The sequence below is a fragment of the Mustela erminea genome, chromosome 13 (genome assembly GCF_009829155.1).
Source record: "Mustela erminea isolate mMusErm1 chromosome 13, mMusErm1.Pri, whole genome shotgun sequence".
Taxonomy (NCBI): domain Eukaryota; kingdom Metazoa; phylum Chordata; class Mammalia; order Carnivora; family Mustelidae; genus Mustela; species Mustela erminea.
The window spans coordinates 86208959-86225184 of NC_045626.1; the positions used below are offsets into that span (position 1 = coordinate 86208959).

The following is a 16226-nucleotide window of genomic DNA, read 5'->3' on the forward strand; positions in this document are numbered from 1 at the left end:
AATGCTTCTTTTAAAATCAACTGTCTGTAGACTTTAATGTGTATATGCTCATTCTTTAATGAAAACTAGTCCATGGGGTGCCTGGGTGGCTCAGTTAAGCATCTGCCTTCAGTTCAGGTCATGATCTCAGGGTCCTGGGATTGTGTCCCGCATCTGGCTCCCTGCTCAGTGGGGAGCCCCTCCTCCCAGCTTGAGTTCTCTCTTTCCCTCTTGGAGAGAGAGAAAGAAAGAAAAAAGGAAGGAAAGAAGGAAAAAACTAGTACAGATCACTAGTTCAGTGAGTTTAGGCAAAGGTATACATGCTCACATAACTAATATCCTAGTCAAGATATAGAACATTTCTATCACCCCAGGAAAGTTCCTCCATGATTTTTGGAATGAAACCCTCCCAGGGTTTCATATAATTTTGGAATTATACCCACCCCAGGAAACAACCAATCTGATTTTTTATCATGAGAGAATAGTTTTGCCTATTCTAGAACGTAATATAAATGCACTCATACAATATGTTCTCTTTGTCTAGCTTCTTTCAGTAGAATTATTTGAGTGTGTCCTTGTCTTAAGTGTTGGTGCTTCACTCCTTTTTATTGCGGGTTAGTGTTCCGTTGTATGAATAGACCACGGTTTGTCTCTTCACCTGTTGATTGGACATTTGGGTTGTTTCCAGTTTGGGACTATTACAAATAAAGTTGCTATGAATGTTTTTACATAAGTCTTTTTTTTTTTTTTAAAAGATTTTATTTATTTGAGAGAGAGCATCCACGCTCTTGGGGGGAGGGAGGGGCAGAGGGAGAGGGAGAAGCAGATTCCCACTGAGCAAGGAGCCTGACGGGGGATTGATCCCAGGACCCTGGGATCATGACCTGAGCCAAAGGCAGATGCTTCACTGACTGAGCCACCCTGGTGCCCTAGATGAGCCCTTTTTAATGTACGTATGTTTTTATTGCTCTGAGGAAAATACCTAGAAGTAGAATCACTAGTTACAGGACAGTCGTATGTTTAACTTTTTAATGAACTGCCACACCGGTTTTCAAGGTAGTTGGACGCTTCACGTCCCTACCAGCAGTGTATGTGCTTTCCAGGGGCTCCGCATCCTCGTCAGCACTTGCTTTTGTCGGTCCGCTTGATTTTAGCGGTCCTAGTAAATGGGAAGTGGCATTTGGTTGCCCCTTCACTTGTGTTTTCCTGATAATCCGATGATGTGCATCTTTTCTTCACGTGCTTATTGACTCTTCACATATCTTCTCTTGTGAGGTGTCTGTTCAAGCCTTCTGCCATAAATTTGAATTGCTTCCTCTGTTACTGAATTATAAGAGTTCTTAACATAGTCTGCACACAGGCCTTTGTCTTTTGTCAGATATATTGTGAATATTTTCTCCCAGTTTGTGGTTTGCCTTTTTATTTTCTTAAGTGTCTTTTGAAGAGCAGAAAGGCAAAAATCCTTTTTTTCTTTTTTTAAAGATTTTATTTATTTAGAGGTGCCTGGGTGGCTCAGTGGGTTAAAGCCTCTGCCTTCGGCTCAGGTCATGATCCCATGGTCCTGGGATCAAGCCCCGCATCTGGCTCTCTGCTCCACAGGGAGCCTGCTTCCCTGCTTCCTCCTCTCTCTCTCTCTGCCTACTTGTGATCTCTGTCAAATAAATAAATAAAATCTTAAAAAAAAAAAGATTTTATTTATTTATTTGACAGACAAAGATCACAAGTAGGCAGAGAGGCAGGCAGAGAGAGAGGAGGAAGCAAGCTCCCCGCTGAGCCAAGAGCCCGATGCGAGGCTCTATCCCAGAACCCTGGAATCATGACCTGAGCCGAAGGCAGAGGCTTTAACCCACTGAGCCACCCAGGTGCCCCAGAAGGGCAAAATCTTGACGAAGTCCATTTACCAATTTTTTTCAGATGGTGCTCTTTGTATCCTGAGGAATCTACCCCAAGGGTGTGAATATTTTCTCCTCCTGAAAGTTTTAAAGTTCTGTTAGGTTTTGGGCTCATATCAGTTTAATTTATGCAGATGATATGAAGTAAGGATCAGGCTCATTTTGCTTCACATAGATATCCAGTTTCAGCACCATTTGTTGAAAAGACTGTCCTGTTTTTGTTTAATTAGTTTTGACAACTTTGTTGAAAATCAGTTGCCTGTATGTGCAAGGGTCTATTTTTAGACTCTCATCAGTCCTATTGATCTGGTTGTTCTCCTTAGACCACACTGTATTGATTATGTAAACTTTGTTGAAAGTCCTAAAATCAGGGGTGCTTGAGTGGCTCAGTCAGTTGAGCGCCTGCCTTTGGCTCAGGTCATGATCCCAGAGTCCTGGGATCAAGCCCCACATCCTGCTCCCTGCTTGGCAGGGAGACTGCTTCTCCTTCTGGCTGCTGCTCCCCATGCTTGTGCTCTTTCTCTCATTCTATCTCAAATAAGTAAATAAAAATCTTTTTTAAAAAATTAGCTAACAATCTGAAAAAGAAAAAAAAAATAAGGTCCTGAAATCAAGTAGTATGTGTGATCTACTTTGTTCTTCTTTTTTGCAAAATTGCTTTGTCTATCCTAGATCTTTGGCGGTTCCATAGCTGTTTTAGAACCAACTTGTCAATTTTTATAAAAATACACTCTGATATTCTGATTTCATTGAATTTATAGATAACTTTAGGAAGAATTGACATCATTTTAAAGATTTTATTCACTTATTTGAGAGGGAGAAAGCACAAGCAGGGGAGTGGCAGAGGGAGAGGCAAACTCCCCACTGAGCAGGGAGCCCGATGCGGGACTCGATCCCAGGACCCTGAGATCATGACCCTAGCTGAAGGCAGACATTTAACAACTGCACCACCCAGGTGCCCAAGAATTGACATTTGTGACAGAGTATATCTCCGTTTATTTAGGTCTTCTTTCATTTCTCTTAACCATATTTTGTAGCGTTCATAGGGGTCTTGTACATCTTTTGTTACTTTTCTTCCTATTATTTTGTTTATTGATTCTATTATACACGATACTTTAAATTTCACTCTCTCCTTGTCTGTTGATAGAGGACTGCAGTTGACTTTTGTAAATTGTTCTTAACTAAATTCACCTATTCTAGTAGGTTTTCTGTAGATTCTTAGAATTTTCTACATGGACAGTCATGTCATTCGTAAATAATTTCTTTTTATAATCTTTAGATTATGTCTTTTTCTTACCTTACTGCTCTGGCTAAGACCCGCATATCAGTGCTGAGAGTGGACATCCTTGTCTTGTTCAATGAAATGCTCTCTGGTGGCATTGCTTGCTTAGCTTTCTATCATACTGGTATTTTATTAAATTCAGAGTTCCATGAAGCTGTTTCCTTGTGGCACAGATATGAAACTGGAACATTAATCGTTTTATTATTTTTTTGAAGATTTTTTTTTTACTTTTATTTATTTATTTATTTATATTTTATTTTATTTTTAATTTATTTTGTTTTATTTTTATCTCTATACCCAGTGTAGGGCTCAAACTCGCAACTTTTGAGATCAAGAGTTGCACACTCCAACTGAGGCAGCCAGGCTCCCCAAGAACATTAACCATCCTAGAATTAACACACTCATGGCCATGACCTTCAATGTAGTTTCAAAGATTACCTCAAAGACTAATTTTGGCCCCCAAAATAGTGACTTTTGAAGTAAATATGCCACTTATGCCATGTGAGCTTTTCAGAGTGGAAGCCCTGATGGACTTTGTGGTGTTTTCTGGTAAGATTTTCTTTTGACAGAAAGCATTAGTGAAGCAATTTATTTACTTTGGGAAAGAAAGTACTTTTCAGTATTCATAAGGGTTTTTTTTTTTTTAAACAGCTTCATTGAGGTATAATATACATAATGTAATGTTCTTCCATGTGAAGTGTACAATCCAGTGGTTTTAGCATATTTACAGAATTGTGTAACTGTCACCCTAATCCAATTTTAGAACATTTTCATCATCCCAAAACAAACCCTGTACCTATTAGCAGACCCTCTCCTTTCCCTCTCCCTTAGCCCCTGGCGACTATTAATCTACTTTTTTTCTCTTTGGATTTGTTGGGCTGACATTTTTCATCAGTTTATTGAATAGAATTCAGGGGATCCATAAACTTTGATGGGAATAGAAATCACATATAAGCTTATTTTAATTAACCTCTACTTGAAATTTAGCATTTCCTTTAATTATAAATATAGAAAACAAGCCATGGGAGTATATATGACTATGACTATGACTATGACTATGACTTTGTCCCCAGTAGAGATCACACATGGTTTTATATCACATTATAGTTATTGCAGATATCTTGAAATACCCTTTAGAACTTAACCACGACCTCAGAATTATAGAATAGTAGACCTGCTGCTAGATCTTATTATTTAATGCTTTAATAAAGAAGAGTACAGGGATGCCTGGGTCGCTCAGTCGGTTAAGCATCTGCCTTCAGCTCAAGTCATGATCTCAGGATCCTGGGATCGAGCCCGGTGTCAGGCTCCCTGCTTGGCGGGGGCCTGCTTCCCCTTCTGCCGCTCCCCCAGCTCCTGCTCACTCTCTTTGTCTTGCAAAGAAATAAATAACATCTCTTAAAAAAAGAAGAAAAAAGTATGGGGTGCCTGGGTGGCTCAGTCAGTTAAGCATCTGTCTGCCTTTGGCTGGGGTCATGATCCCGGGGTCTCGAGATCAAGTCCAGCGTCCGGGTCCCTGCTCAGTGGGGAGCCTGCTTCTCCCTCTACTCCCTCTACTCCCTGCTCGTGTTCTCTGTCACTCTCTCTCTCTCTCTTTCAAATAAATAAATAAAATATTTTTTTAAAAAAAGGTAGGGGGAGAGTGCAAAGGTTGGCTTAGTCTGTGGAGTGTGTGACTCTTGATCTTGGGGTTGTGAGTTCAAGCCCCTCATGGGGTATAGAGATTACTTAAACTTTGTAAAAAGTGCATATTATTATATCACAGCCTTGTTTCATACTTTGATAACCACATTACCTCTGTAATACAACTTACGGATTCCTAAATAGGACTACACAATGCAAAATTCTGTAATAAAAACCTCACAGGCTTACAGGAAAAATGGGATTAGAAGCGTAACACTCGAACACTTTGCCAGTGATACATTTTTTTTTTAAAGGATAGGAATGTAATCAAAATCGCAGGAGTTTTTATACCTGCTAGGTGGTTAAGAAATACATAAATATTGCAATAAATATGGCACTTTAGGGACACCTGGGTGGCTCAGTTGGTTGGACGACTGCCTTCGGCTCAGGTCATGATCCTGGAGTCCCGGGATCGAGTCCCACATCGGGCTCCCAGCTCCACGGGGAGTCTGCTTCTCTCTCTGACCTTCTCCTCGCTCATGCTCTCTCTCACTGTCTCTCTTTCAAGTAAATAAATAAAATCTTTAAAAAAAAAAGAAGAAGAAGAAGAAAATATGGCACTTTAGGTGTCCGGGAAGTGGCAGCTTGTGAGTCACTGGGAAGTGGCGGGAAGGTAACTGGACGCCGATGCGAATGGGGGTGGCTTATAGCACACCAGCGAGGCCAGCGGATGTTTGAGGGGTGCGGGTGGATGTGTGTATTCCTGCGTGCCATGGCTCGGTCCAGCTGGGTACGGGTTACCTAGTGTTTCTCATGGACAAAGTTGCACATAAATAAATGCAAACTTCACATTATGCCCAACTAGTTCTGTAATATATTGGCTGTGTCAGAACAACTTTATATTTTCAGAACAAGTGTTCCAGCAGAACTGACTGTCCTTCAGCATGATCTACTGGACAGACTCCTATTCATTCTCACGGCCTCAGGCTCTTACCCTCTTCCGTGGGATTTTATGTTAAATTCCTATCTGAGATAAAATCTGAGATCTCCTTCACTTCTGTCCTCCCGACAGGGCTGCGTGTTTCTGCGTGTGTGTCTCCGTGAGCGTGCGGGTCACAGTGCATGATAGGTTGCATGCTTGTCTCCCTCTGCTCTGTGAGCCCCTTCAGGAGCCCCTCTTCCTCACCCCGGCCCCCCCTAGTTGTAGCACACACTGTACCTGGTCCGGAGATTGCCCAATAAACACCTGCCATGGACGTGAACAAGAACAGGAAAAAGACAAAACAGTAACCTCAGCTATAGACTGAAAACATGCGCAAGCGGTTGACGTTGATGATAACTTGGTTTAAGAGAATTTTTGAGCTAGAAAGACCCAGAAGAGGTACACAATCTCAACCTTTCATCTTATGGGTGAGGAAGAGTGATGAAATCTCTTACTTAACATGCCAACCGGAATCAGATAATCATCTGGAATTAGTTGGAAAAAATATTGGCTGCAGATGTAACAAATTTTCCAGAAGATTATTATTATTTTTTAAAGATTTTATTTATTTGACAGACAGAGATCACAAGTAGGCAGAGAGGCAGGCAGAGAGAGGAAGGGAAGCAGACTCCCTGCCGAGCAGAGAGCCCGATGCGGGGCTCAATCCCAGGACCCTGGAATCATGACCTGAGCCGAAGGCAGAGGCTTTAACCCACTGAGCCACCCAGGCACCCCTTCCAGAAGATTATTAACTAATTCTGGAAATGTTGCAAAAACAATTCAATTAACAGAAATCTGAAAGTGTCTGGGCGCTCAGTTGGTTAAGTGTCTCTCTGCCTTTGCCTGAGGTCATGATCCCAGGGTCCTGGGATAGAACCCTGCGTCAGGCTCCCTGCCTGGCGAGGAGTTTACTTCCCCTCCTCCTTCTGCCCCTCCCCCTGCTCATGCTCAGAACATTCTCTGTCTCTCAAATAAATAAAATCTTTCAAAAAACAAAACAAAGAAATCTACTTAGCGACATATTTTACAACTCCTTCCCTTTGGTCCTGTGAGTTGGGTGTAGCTAGTTACAGGAAAAAGCAAATAATTTGTTAAAAATCCTTAATTTTTGCGATAGGGAAGCAGGATAAGGTTCTGAGAGGCCTTTCTGCCTCACCCTTTTTTGCCATCTGGTGCTGAAAACAAGGGTCTTACTTCAAAGCCTTTTTCTGTAGCGCATTCTTAGACATCGCTGGAGGTGCAAATAGTGATCCAAACTTCTGGTGGGGAACTTAGCACTGTTTCCTAAAAATTGCGGACCTGATCCTTTGACACAGCAATATCACTCTGGGACTCTCTCCTACAAGTACACCCACATGTGTATAAAGTGGCCCGGGTACAAGTTTTTCGTTTCAGGATTGCTTTGTAGTAGTGAAAGTTCGGAAGCAATCAGGTGTCCAGCAAAAAGGAACTGAGGGAGTCATGATGGTACGTCCACACAGTGGAACATTATAGAGCCGTTAACCAGAATAAGGAAGACCTAGGACGTGGAAATACTCCTGGGATTTATTAATAAGTGAATAGAAGTGAGATATTGAAGGGTCTCTGTGGTATTCTTCACATGTACAAAGGGGACGGGGAGAAGAAAATATGTTTGTTTATTTTATGTCAGCGTATTAGCTATTTAACAAGAGCCCCTGATAATTTAAAAAGAGGAAAAAAGGAAAGAAAGAATAAAACACTGCGCAGCTGACTACATCACCTTCCCCTGCAGCAGGCTTCCTACTTACCTGAGAGGTGGGGGGAGGGGGAGAGATTCTGCTGGAATCTGAATTTGGACTTTTGACAAGTACACGGGACTGGACGCCCTCATTGCTGGTTTGAAACTGTTGGTGTTGTCCGCCAGGGCTCTTGGGGCTCTTTTTTTTTTTTTTTTTTTTTTTTGGCACCCGGGATCGAAGCTCTTAGGGCTCTTAACCTTTTTTTTTTTATTTTAATCACAGGCTGATAAACCCTACAGATCCCCTTTAGAATGATGTTTATTTGTTTTGATATGTATTCTTTTTTTTTTTAAATCCAAGTTAGTTAACATGTAGTGTAGTATTGGTTTCAGGACTAGAATTCAGTGATTCATCACTTACACGTAACACCCAGTACACATCCCAGCGTATCCTCCTCCACACCCGTTACCCATTCAGCCTCCCCACCCACCTACCTCCCCTCCGGCAACCCTCAGTTCTCTCTAGTTAAGAGCCTTTTATGGTTGTCTCCTTCTCTGTTTTTATCTTATTTTAATTTTCCTCCCCTTCCCCTATGTTCATCTATTTTGTTTCTTCAATTCCAGATTTGAGTGAAACCATATGGGATTTGTCTTTCTCTTCGTTCGCTCAGCATGATACACTCTTAGTTCCATCTATGTTGCTGCAAATGGCAAGATTTCATTCTTTCTGATGGCTGAGTCACATTCCGTTGTCTACATACAGCCCATGTTCTTTATCCGTTCATCAGTCAATGGACATTTGGGCTCTTTCCATAACTGGGCTATCGTTGATAGTGCTGCCGTAAACATCAGTTGTATGTAACCCTTTGAGTCAGCATTTTTCTGTCCTTTGGATAAATACCTACTACTGCAGTTCCTGGGTTGTAGGGCATCTCCATTTTTAACTTCAGAGGAATCACCATACTCTTCTCCGGAGTGGCTGTACCAGTTCACATTCCGACCAACAGTGCAAAAGACTCCTCTTTCTCTACATCCTCACCAACACCTGTTGTTTCCTGCGTGGTTAATTTTAGCCACTCTGACAGGGGTGAGATGATACCATGGTTGTGATTTGTATTTCCCTGATGATAAGTGATGCTGAGCATTTTTCCATGTGTCTGTTGGCCATTTGGATGTCTTCTTTGGAGAAATATCTGTTCATGGGTTCTGCCCATTTCTTAGCTGGATTACTTATTTTGGGGATACTGATTTTGTTGAGTTCCTTAAAGATTCTGGATGCTGGCCCTTTATGCACTGGGTCATTTGCAAGTATCTTCTCCCATTAGAATAATGTTTCTAAATGAATAAAATAAAATACATCAGGTTATAAAATACATAAGAAGGCTGTTTGAGCAGAGAGGAAGCAGCATGAGTGAAAGCCCAGAGAATAACCCTAGCCTAGCTCAAATGCAGGCCCCACGGGGAGGAGAAAGGGGCTGAGAAGGGGCGCTTACCCGGTGGTGAAGTTTACCACCCGCGTCTACCCATGTCTTTCCAGGTATCTTCCTCCTCTTTCCTTTTTTTGCTGCTTCTTTTTAAAAATATCTCTCCTGAGGGGCGCCTGGGTGGCTCAGTGGGTTAGGCCGCTGCCTTCGGCTCGGGTCATGATCGCAGGGTCCTGGGATCGAGTCCCGTATCGGGCTCTCTGCTCAACGGGGAGCCTGCTTCCCTCTCTCTCTCTCTGCCTGCCTCTCTGCCTGCTTGTGATCTCTCTCTGTCAAATAAATAAATAAAATCTTAAAAAAAAAAAAAATCTCTCCTGAAACAACTGGCAATGCTAACCAAGCCTTTAGTAGGTACTTTAATTAACAGGGGTACTTAGAGTTGTTCATTCCTGTTGGTGACCACTGTCTCTATCAAGGGCTCACGACATAGTCCATATTAATGCTGACAAAGAGCCAGTTATATTTGGGCATTAGCTGATTGCCGTAGCTGAAGGCATTGCATACATGGAAAAGCAAACACAACCTCACCACTAGGCAGTTAGACCCAAAAGGGCCCCACACACGAATAGGAAATTAGTGCCTCTTTGCTGGGTGGATGGTAGCTGTATGAAATGACTTCTTTGTATTTCATTAATTCCTTAAGGTGTTCTAAAGGCATTTCTACTATATTTGTGTATTGTCTGAAGTATTATCCAGTTTTTCTCTCCTGGGTACTAATTTTGAAGTTATGTTATAGAACTTAGAAGTCACAGAAGAGTCAGCTCAGAAAAATACCTTTCTTAATAATTGAAGAACACAGAAGTCAACTTCACTGTTCATTGTGGTCATAGGTAAGTCACCTTTGTGTGTATCTCCCCTTCTATCTCCCTTAATATTTAATAAGTAACTTGGGAACATTGATAATGTAGAGTCAAGGCCATGCATTTGTTTGATCTGTAATCCTTTCTCTTGTTTGACCTATTTATACATACCTTCTAAATTTAATCAGTAAAATGTCAATTATTTGTATGAGAAATGCAAATCAAAAAGTTCTTGATCTCAGTGCCCAGAATTTTAAACATAAGGAAGGGAGTACAGACAGCTTTCTTTTTTCATTTTTAAAAATATTTTATTTATTTATTTGACAGAGAGCAGGCCAGAGAGAGCACAAGCAGGGAGAGCAGCAGAGGGAGAAGGAGAAACGGGCTCCCCACTGAGCAGGGAGCCTGATGGCTCCATCCCAGGACCCTGGGATCACGACCTGAGCCAAAGACAGATGCTTAACCCACTGAGCCACCCAGGCACAGCTATAGACAGCTTTCAAAATCAGAATCTAAATTAACATTTCAGGGGTGCTTGGCTGAGCAGTTGGGCTCAGTTGGTTAAGCATCCAACTCTTGATTTCGGCTCAGGTCGTGATCTCAGGGTGGTGAGATCCAGCCTTGCATTGGGCTCCACGCTGGGTGTGGAACCTTCCTCTCTCTTTCCCTCTCTGTGCCGCTCCCTCCTGCTTCTCTCTTAAAATGAACATTGAAGCATTTCAGTGGGCTGTCTGGAAAGAAGTGTTTTCATGGGGTTTCAGGTTTTATAAAAAGTTTCATTGACTGGGGCGCCTGGCTAGCTCAGTCCATGGAGCATGGGACGCTTGGTCACAGGGTTGTGAGTTTGAGCCCCGCGTTGGGTGTAGGCATTACTTAAAAATAAAAACTTAAGGGGCACCTGGGTGGCTCAGTGGGTTGAGGCCTCTGCCTTGGGCTCAGGTCATGATCCCGGGATCGAGCCCCGCATCAGGCTCTTTGCTCAGCAGGGAGCCTGCTTCCTCCTCTCTCTCTGCCGGCCTCTCTGCCTACTTGTGATCTCTGTCTGTCAAATAAATAAATAAAATATTTTTTAAAAAGTTATTATTATTAAAAAATAAAAATAAAAACTTAAAAAAGAAAGAAAGGTTCATTGATGTAGTAAGCACTTTCTTGATTTGTGTTTCCTTCTATCAAACCTGCATTTCAAATGTAAAATTCCTTCAGAATCCAGTTTGGTAAGTTAAAAAGTGTAATCATTTCAGATGCTTTCATTGTAAGCAGAGAACATCTCAAGAACACTGTGAAAGCATGAAGTGTAGAGAGCCCTCTTCCTCTCCTGGGCTTTTCCTCTCTTTGCTGAGAAGTTTTCATATTTATGGTATTTTACGTGACCTTATGTAGATAAAAATCTGGATGTATAGTTTATTTCGTAGAGATTCGGAACTTAGAGCACCCTACCCAGTGCTCTGTTTGACTCGATTTTATTAACTCTGTGTTTCCTTCCTGCAGAAGCCGATTTCTCATCTTTGGAAGGCAGGAAGCAGACATCAATACCTAATGCTTAACCTTGAAAACAAAAAGGGGATTGTAGTCCTTTGTAAACAACATTTAATACCAAAGGGAAGCAGAAACTGAAAGCTAATTTTTTAACATCTATATTTTGTTTGTTTTCAAGTTGACTGTTTTCATGTTGAGGACATTTTTTTTTTTAAATGTGTAAGAAATTAGACCTTACTGTGTCTTCTCTATATACAAACGTGGAATTCTGCTCAGAGAGAAAAGGACTTCTCTGTAAAGATGCAGACTACGGTTAAATACCGGAGAAGCTCTTTAAAAGTGTGGTCATCAAATAGAGAACCCCTGCATGTAAAATGCTGTTTTAACTATCTGTTTTTTTTAAAAAACCTGTGCATACATTTAAATTATAACTGACAGCTTATCAGAGTCAGCTGCAAATCTATGAGAAGTAGTATTCTCTTCACTGGTGGCTTTACCCCTGGATTTTGCTGGGTAGAATAGACATAAAATGATATATGATACAAAATATTTTTAACTGGAAAGTATCTCCTCACTTACTGACAATTGAGGTCCTTCTGTCCCAAAGCTGAACAGAGCCCCATCTCATCTGGGTCTGTAGTAAGTACCATCTACTTACACAAACAAAAGCTTGTTGGAAGATCAGGTTTTATATGCATTTTTTTTTATCATTAGAGACTAAAACACTTCCCTTTTAACTTATAATTTTTTTTAAAGAATATACTGTGTGCATTTCTGTCCCTTGTAAGAGAATTGATCAGCTTCATTCAATAAAATATATTTTTAATAATAAAGAAGAAGAATTTTCTCGGGTTTCTTTTTATTATACAGGATCAAAATAAGGAAGGTTAGTCGCTTGAAACTGAACCTGGCAAGTTAATTTCCTCGGGAATGGGAATGTATTTTTTTTCCTAAGCATCGCAGATATCAAGGTTCTATTGTGCTGTATAAATGCCCCTTTGTTGAAAGGTTTCAGTGGTACTTCAGAGATGATTTTCAAGAGAGTGGAGGAGCCACCCCATTTAGCCTTTTTAATTAGGGTGCTGAAAAGGGAAATGGGGTGAGGCTTGGCTGTGTTCTTTATAAATGCTTGCTTTCTCCCTCAGGCACGGCCGGTTCGGGCAGAGGAAGTCTGAGAAAGGTGCAGTTGATTCTGAGCTGTTGGAAACCTAAAATGTCCCCGGAGAGGCTCATTTCCAGTCTGAGATACAAAATATGAAAATTTCTCCTTCTCTTTATGCTGGGCTCGTGGCTGCATGCCAGCTTGCCCAGGGAAAAGAGAAGTAGAACACTGATGAGATGCTAATAAGTAGGAAAATTTCAGGAAACCAAAGAATGAAAAAGGTCAAAAATTATTTTGTGGGTAAAATTATTTCAGCTCATAGGATTATTGTATCTATAGTACCCATCTCACCCCACCACGTTATTTTGAATTACAGCACATATAACTAAAAAATAGCGAATCTTAATATTATTAGCAGCTTATCTGTCTCATCCGAAAGTTACTTAAATATGTGAGCAGTTTCTGTTAGGAAGAGTCAGCCCTCAGTCTGTCTGAGGAGAGTCGTGAGATAAAACTGAGCTGCTATATTTTGTCATCAGCATTCTTCTGTCTTAAGAAGAATGGTACTGTCACTCCCCCGCCAGAAATTATCTCAGCCATCAGAAGAGACTGGTGTAAGGGTGCTTTCAGAATTTGTAGACAGATCTTATAAAGAGAAACAGAAATACCCCCAAAGAAAGAAATTCTGAATCCATATGTAAATACTGACAACAGTTTTACCTAAAAAGTTGTAGTAGAAAAGCCTGGTATTCAGAAGCTTAGTGGGGTAATGTTGGTTCAGATGAAGAAACCAGACACATTAATCAGGACCACAGCAGACAAGGTAGGTTAAGAACCAGAGTGGTCTTTGAGAGGAGTTTATCAGATGAGGAGGGCACTTCAATCAGTCCCATAAAGGATGATTTCTGGGTTCTCAGCCAAGTGCACACTTAGGACGTCTAACAAAAAAAACAAAATAATTTGAGCCCATAGTAAGTACTGCTTTGCTGGCCATTGGAGACACAACAGTGAGCAAAGCAGACTGAATCCTTGTTTACAGTGAAGGAGACAGACCTTAATTAAATAATCACAAATAGGTCATGAAAAACTGGTTAAGTGCTATGAAATAAAGCTCGGAGCTACTGTGACAACATACATCAGGAGCATAGGTCAAAGGCGGAGGCTTCAGGGAAGGCTTCCCTGAACTAAAAGCTGAAAGATAAGTAGATGCTAACCAGCAAACAGGAAGAGGAAGAGCATTCCTCAGAATGGTAGCAGCATACGCAAAGGCCCTGAGATGGAAAGGAGCATGATGCATTTTCAGACCTGATGGATGGGGATGGCGCAAGAGGAAGCCAGACAGAGAGGTCGGGGCCAGTGATACATGTCAGCGAGGCAGTGTGGGGATTGCAGCTCCACCATCTAGTTAACCCAGTGATGTAAATACTGTTCATCTTTCTTGGGTTTTCCTTTAAATGAGGTGTTCATAACCCAAATCCTCTGCCTTTGTAATAGCCTTTGGGAAGCATGAAACAGCTCTGGAGATAGACCAAAATGGTACCCTGATTCTGATGACATGGAGAATCTCAGCCCACCAGTGACAGAGCCAGTGCTAGAACTGGGTCTCCTGCCCGGAGGTGGTACCAGCAATGAACCTGGACAAATTCAGAGTGGGGAAGCTTACATCCTCGTGTCCCGGCTGCTCGTTTTATAAAACTAAGCCATGTGTTGAAGTGGACTAAATTATAGCAGGCTATTTACTCACTTTTTCAGCCTTGCATTTCACACATTTATTGAACATTGCTCATGTGCCAGGCACTCTGCTAGGCACGGAGATCATAAAATGGAGTAAGATGGTGTGGTCCTTGCCTCCGGGGGCTCAAAAGCTTCCATACAAGCAGATGCATTAAAAGTCACTAGAGATATTTTAGCCAAGTGCTCTCGGACCCCAGTAATCAACTATTATTAAAAAGAGAGGTAGTTGGTTGCTAATGTTAAGTCACCAGGGCAGATGTTCTCAACCCAGAGAGGTCGTTGCCTGGTTTGAAAGAAGGTGCTGTGTTAAGTATGAAGTTCACGGGATAACTTGGTTTTGTTCAGTGTGGAAAAAGAGTCTGAGAAACAGCTGGTCTGGAGCCACCAAGCCACAGCTCTTGACCAGGGAGCTGGGGATTAAAAATGAAACAGTACATATGAAGGACTTAGCTCAGTGTCTGGCAAATAATAAGCAATCGATAAACATTAGCCATTGTTATTCTGGTAGAGAGATCTTTCAGGGATTGGAATTAGATATAGCATGGTTCATTTCTTTTTGGTAGAGTCAAAAGAACCCGGTCAGATACAGCTTTTCAAGTATCCAGTGTCCATCTGGGGGCAAGACAAGATTAATCCATGAAGTTACAGAAGGGGAGACCATCTTCAGGCATCACACTTCCTCTTCAAGGGGGGGCTTTAGTACATGTATTGGGCAATTTCACACCTATATTTTGAGAGAAAAACAGGACAGCAAAAAAAATTATTTGATAGCATACATTTGGGAGAACTGTGATTGATTTTATATATATATAAAAATATATGTATATAAAAATATATTATATATAAAATATATAAAAATATATAAATATAAACAATATATAAAACATGTATTCTTTTCTTTTACTTCAGTCTTGTGACGGATAATTTAAAAAGGAAACCAATAATAACAATGTTTTTTAAAGACTCCCACGACCTCCTGCGGCGTCGTTAACGATACGCTTTGATGGCCCAGCCCTGTGTTGTGTTCAGCTCTGTCTGCAGGTTGTCCGGGCCCTGCCTGTCCTCTTCCCCTCGCAGTGCCTCGGCTCTGGCAAGGTGTCCGCATGCGGAGCCTGCAGCCTCGGAAGATTCATCCCACGGCCGTGGAAGAGAGCTGCTGCTGGGTTAGAGATGCGCAAAGGGGACGGCTTACTTGTATGCATTTTCACACATAAATTAAGACTAAAAAGGAAAAAAAAAAGAAGTCTAGTTGTGATTCCATTGTTCAGATTCATTGAGGCCAAGTTTTCTCCAGTTAGCCAGATCCTCCTCTGGTGTAGACAGGACTTCGTGCGTCCGGGGTGTGGAGGTGGGCAAGAGACTTGGCCCGGGGAGGTAAGGCGGAGGTGTGGAGGGGCTGGGGACCTCGGCCGGGGCTCCGCCCAGCGAGGGGCGGGCCCGGGCGGGGGCGGGGCGGCCGAGGGGGGAGGTGCCCCCCTCCCCCGCGCGCAGGGGCGGGGCGGCCGGGCGCCGAGCGGCGGCCTCGCGGTGCCTAGGCTGGGGCGGGCAGCCGTGACGCTCAGTCGCGCGGAGCCGGGCCGGGAGCGCGAGCGGCGGCGGCGGCGGCAGGATGAACAGCATCAAGAGCGTGCCGGCGCGGGTGCTGAGCCGCAGGCCGGGCCATAGCCTGGAGGCCGAGCGCGAGCAGTTCGACAAGACCCAGGCGAGCGGCGGGGCCGCGGGCGGGCGGGCGGGGGGCGCCCCTCGGGGCCTGGCCGGCGCGCGCCTCCTCGGCTCCCGGGCTCCGGCCGCCACCGGCCACCTTGCGCCCGGGCCGCCGCCCCCCGAGCCGCCCCGCGCGCAGGTGAACCGGAAGCGCGCGCGCGGGTGACGGGGCCGAGAGAGGCCGCCGGGGGACTGAGGTGGCGGGGTGCCGCGGTGTGGGGGGGAGGCGGGTGGCTTGGGAACGAGGCGACGGGCGACCCAGGTGGAGGGGACCGAGGTGACCCGGGAGCGAGGTGGAGGGGGAGCGAAGGTGGCCGGGAGGCCGAGGTGGAAGGCGACCCCAGGAGGAGGCGGCCGAGGTCGCCGGGAGGGGGCGAGGTGGCGAGCGACCCAGGCGGAGGGGACAGAGGTGGCCCGGGAGCGAGGTGGCGGGCGACCCAGGTGCGGGGCGGGGGAGGATGCAGCGATG

The 16226-nt window shown here is 43.5% G+C and overlaps 2 protein-coding genes across 8 annotated transcripts in view; both read left to right on the forward strand.

The window, feature by feature from the left end:
• The window catches only part of CCDC62 (coiled-coil domain containing 62), a 44290-nt gene extending 32800 nt beyond the window's left edge, over positions 1 to 11490 (forward strand). For all 5 annotated transcript variants that reach the window (XM_032310093.1, XM_032310088.1, XM_032310089.1 and 2 more), the window contains 2 exons: positions 9678 to 9771; positions 11230 to 11490. In XM_032310093.1, coding sequence (XP_032165984.1) covers positions 9678 to 9731 — 54 coding nt within the window. In that variant the 3' untranslated portion in view covers positions 9732 to 9771; positions 11230 to 11490. The remainder of the gene's footprint in view (positions 1 to 9677; positions 9772 to 11229) is intronic.
• Positions 11491 to 15533: 4043 nt separating this feature from the next.
• HIP1R (huntingtin interacting protein 1 related) overlaps positions 15534 to 16226 on the forward strand; it is a 29091-nt gene continuing 28398 nt past the window's right edge. For all 3 annotated transcript variants that reach the window (XM_032310653.1, XM_032310654.1, XM_032310655.1), the window contains exon 1: positions 15534 to 15755. In XM_032310653.1, the coding sequence (XP_032166544.1) occupies positions 15663 to 15755 (93 nt within the window). In that variant the 5' untranslated portion in view covers positions 15534 to 15662. The remainder of the gene's footprint in view (positions 15756 to 16226) is intronic.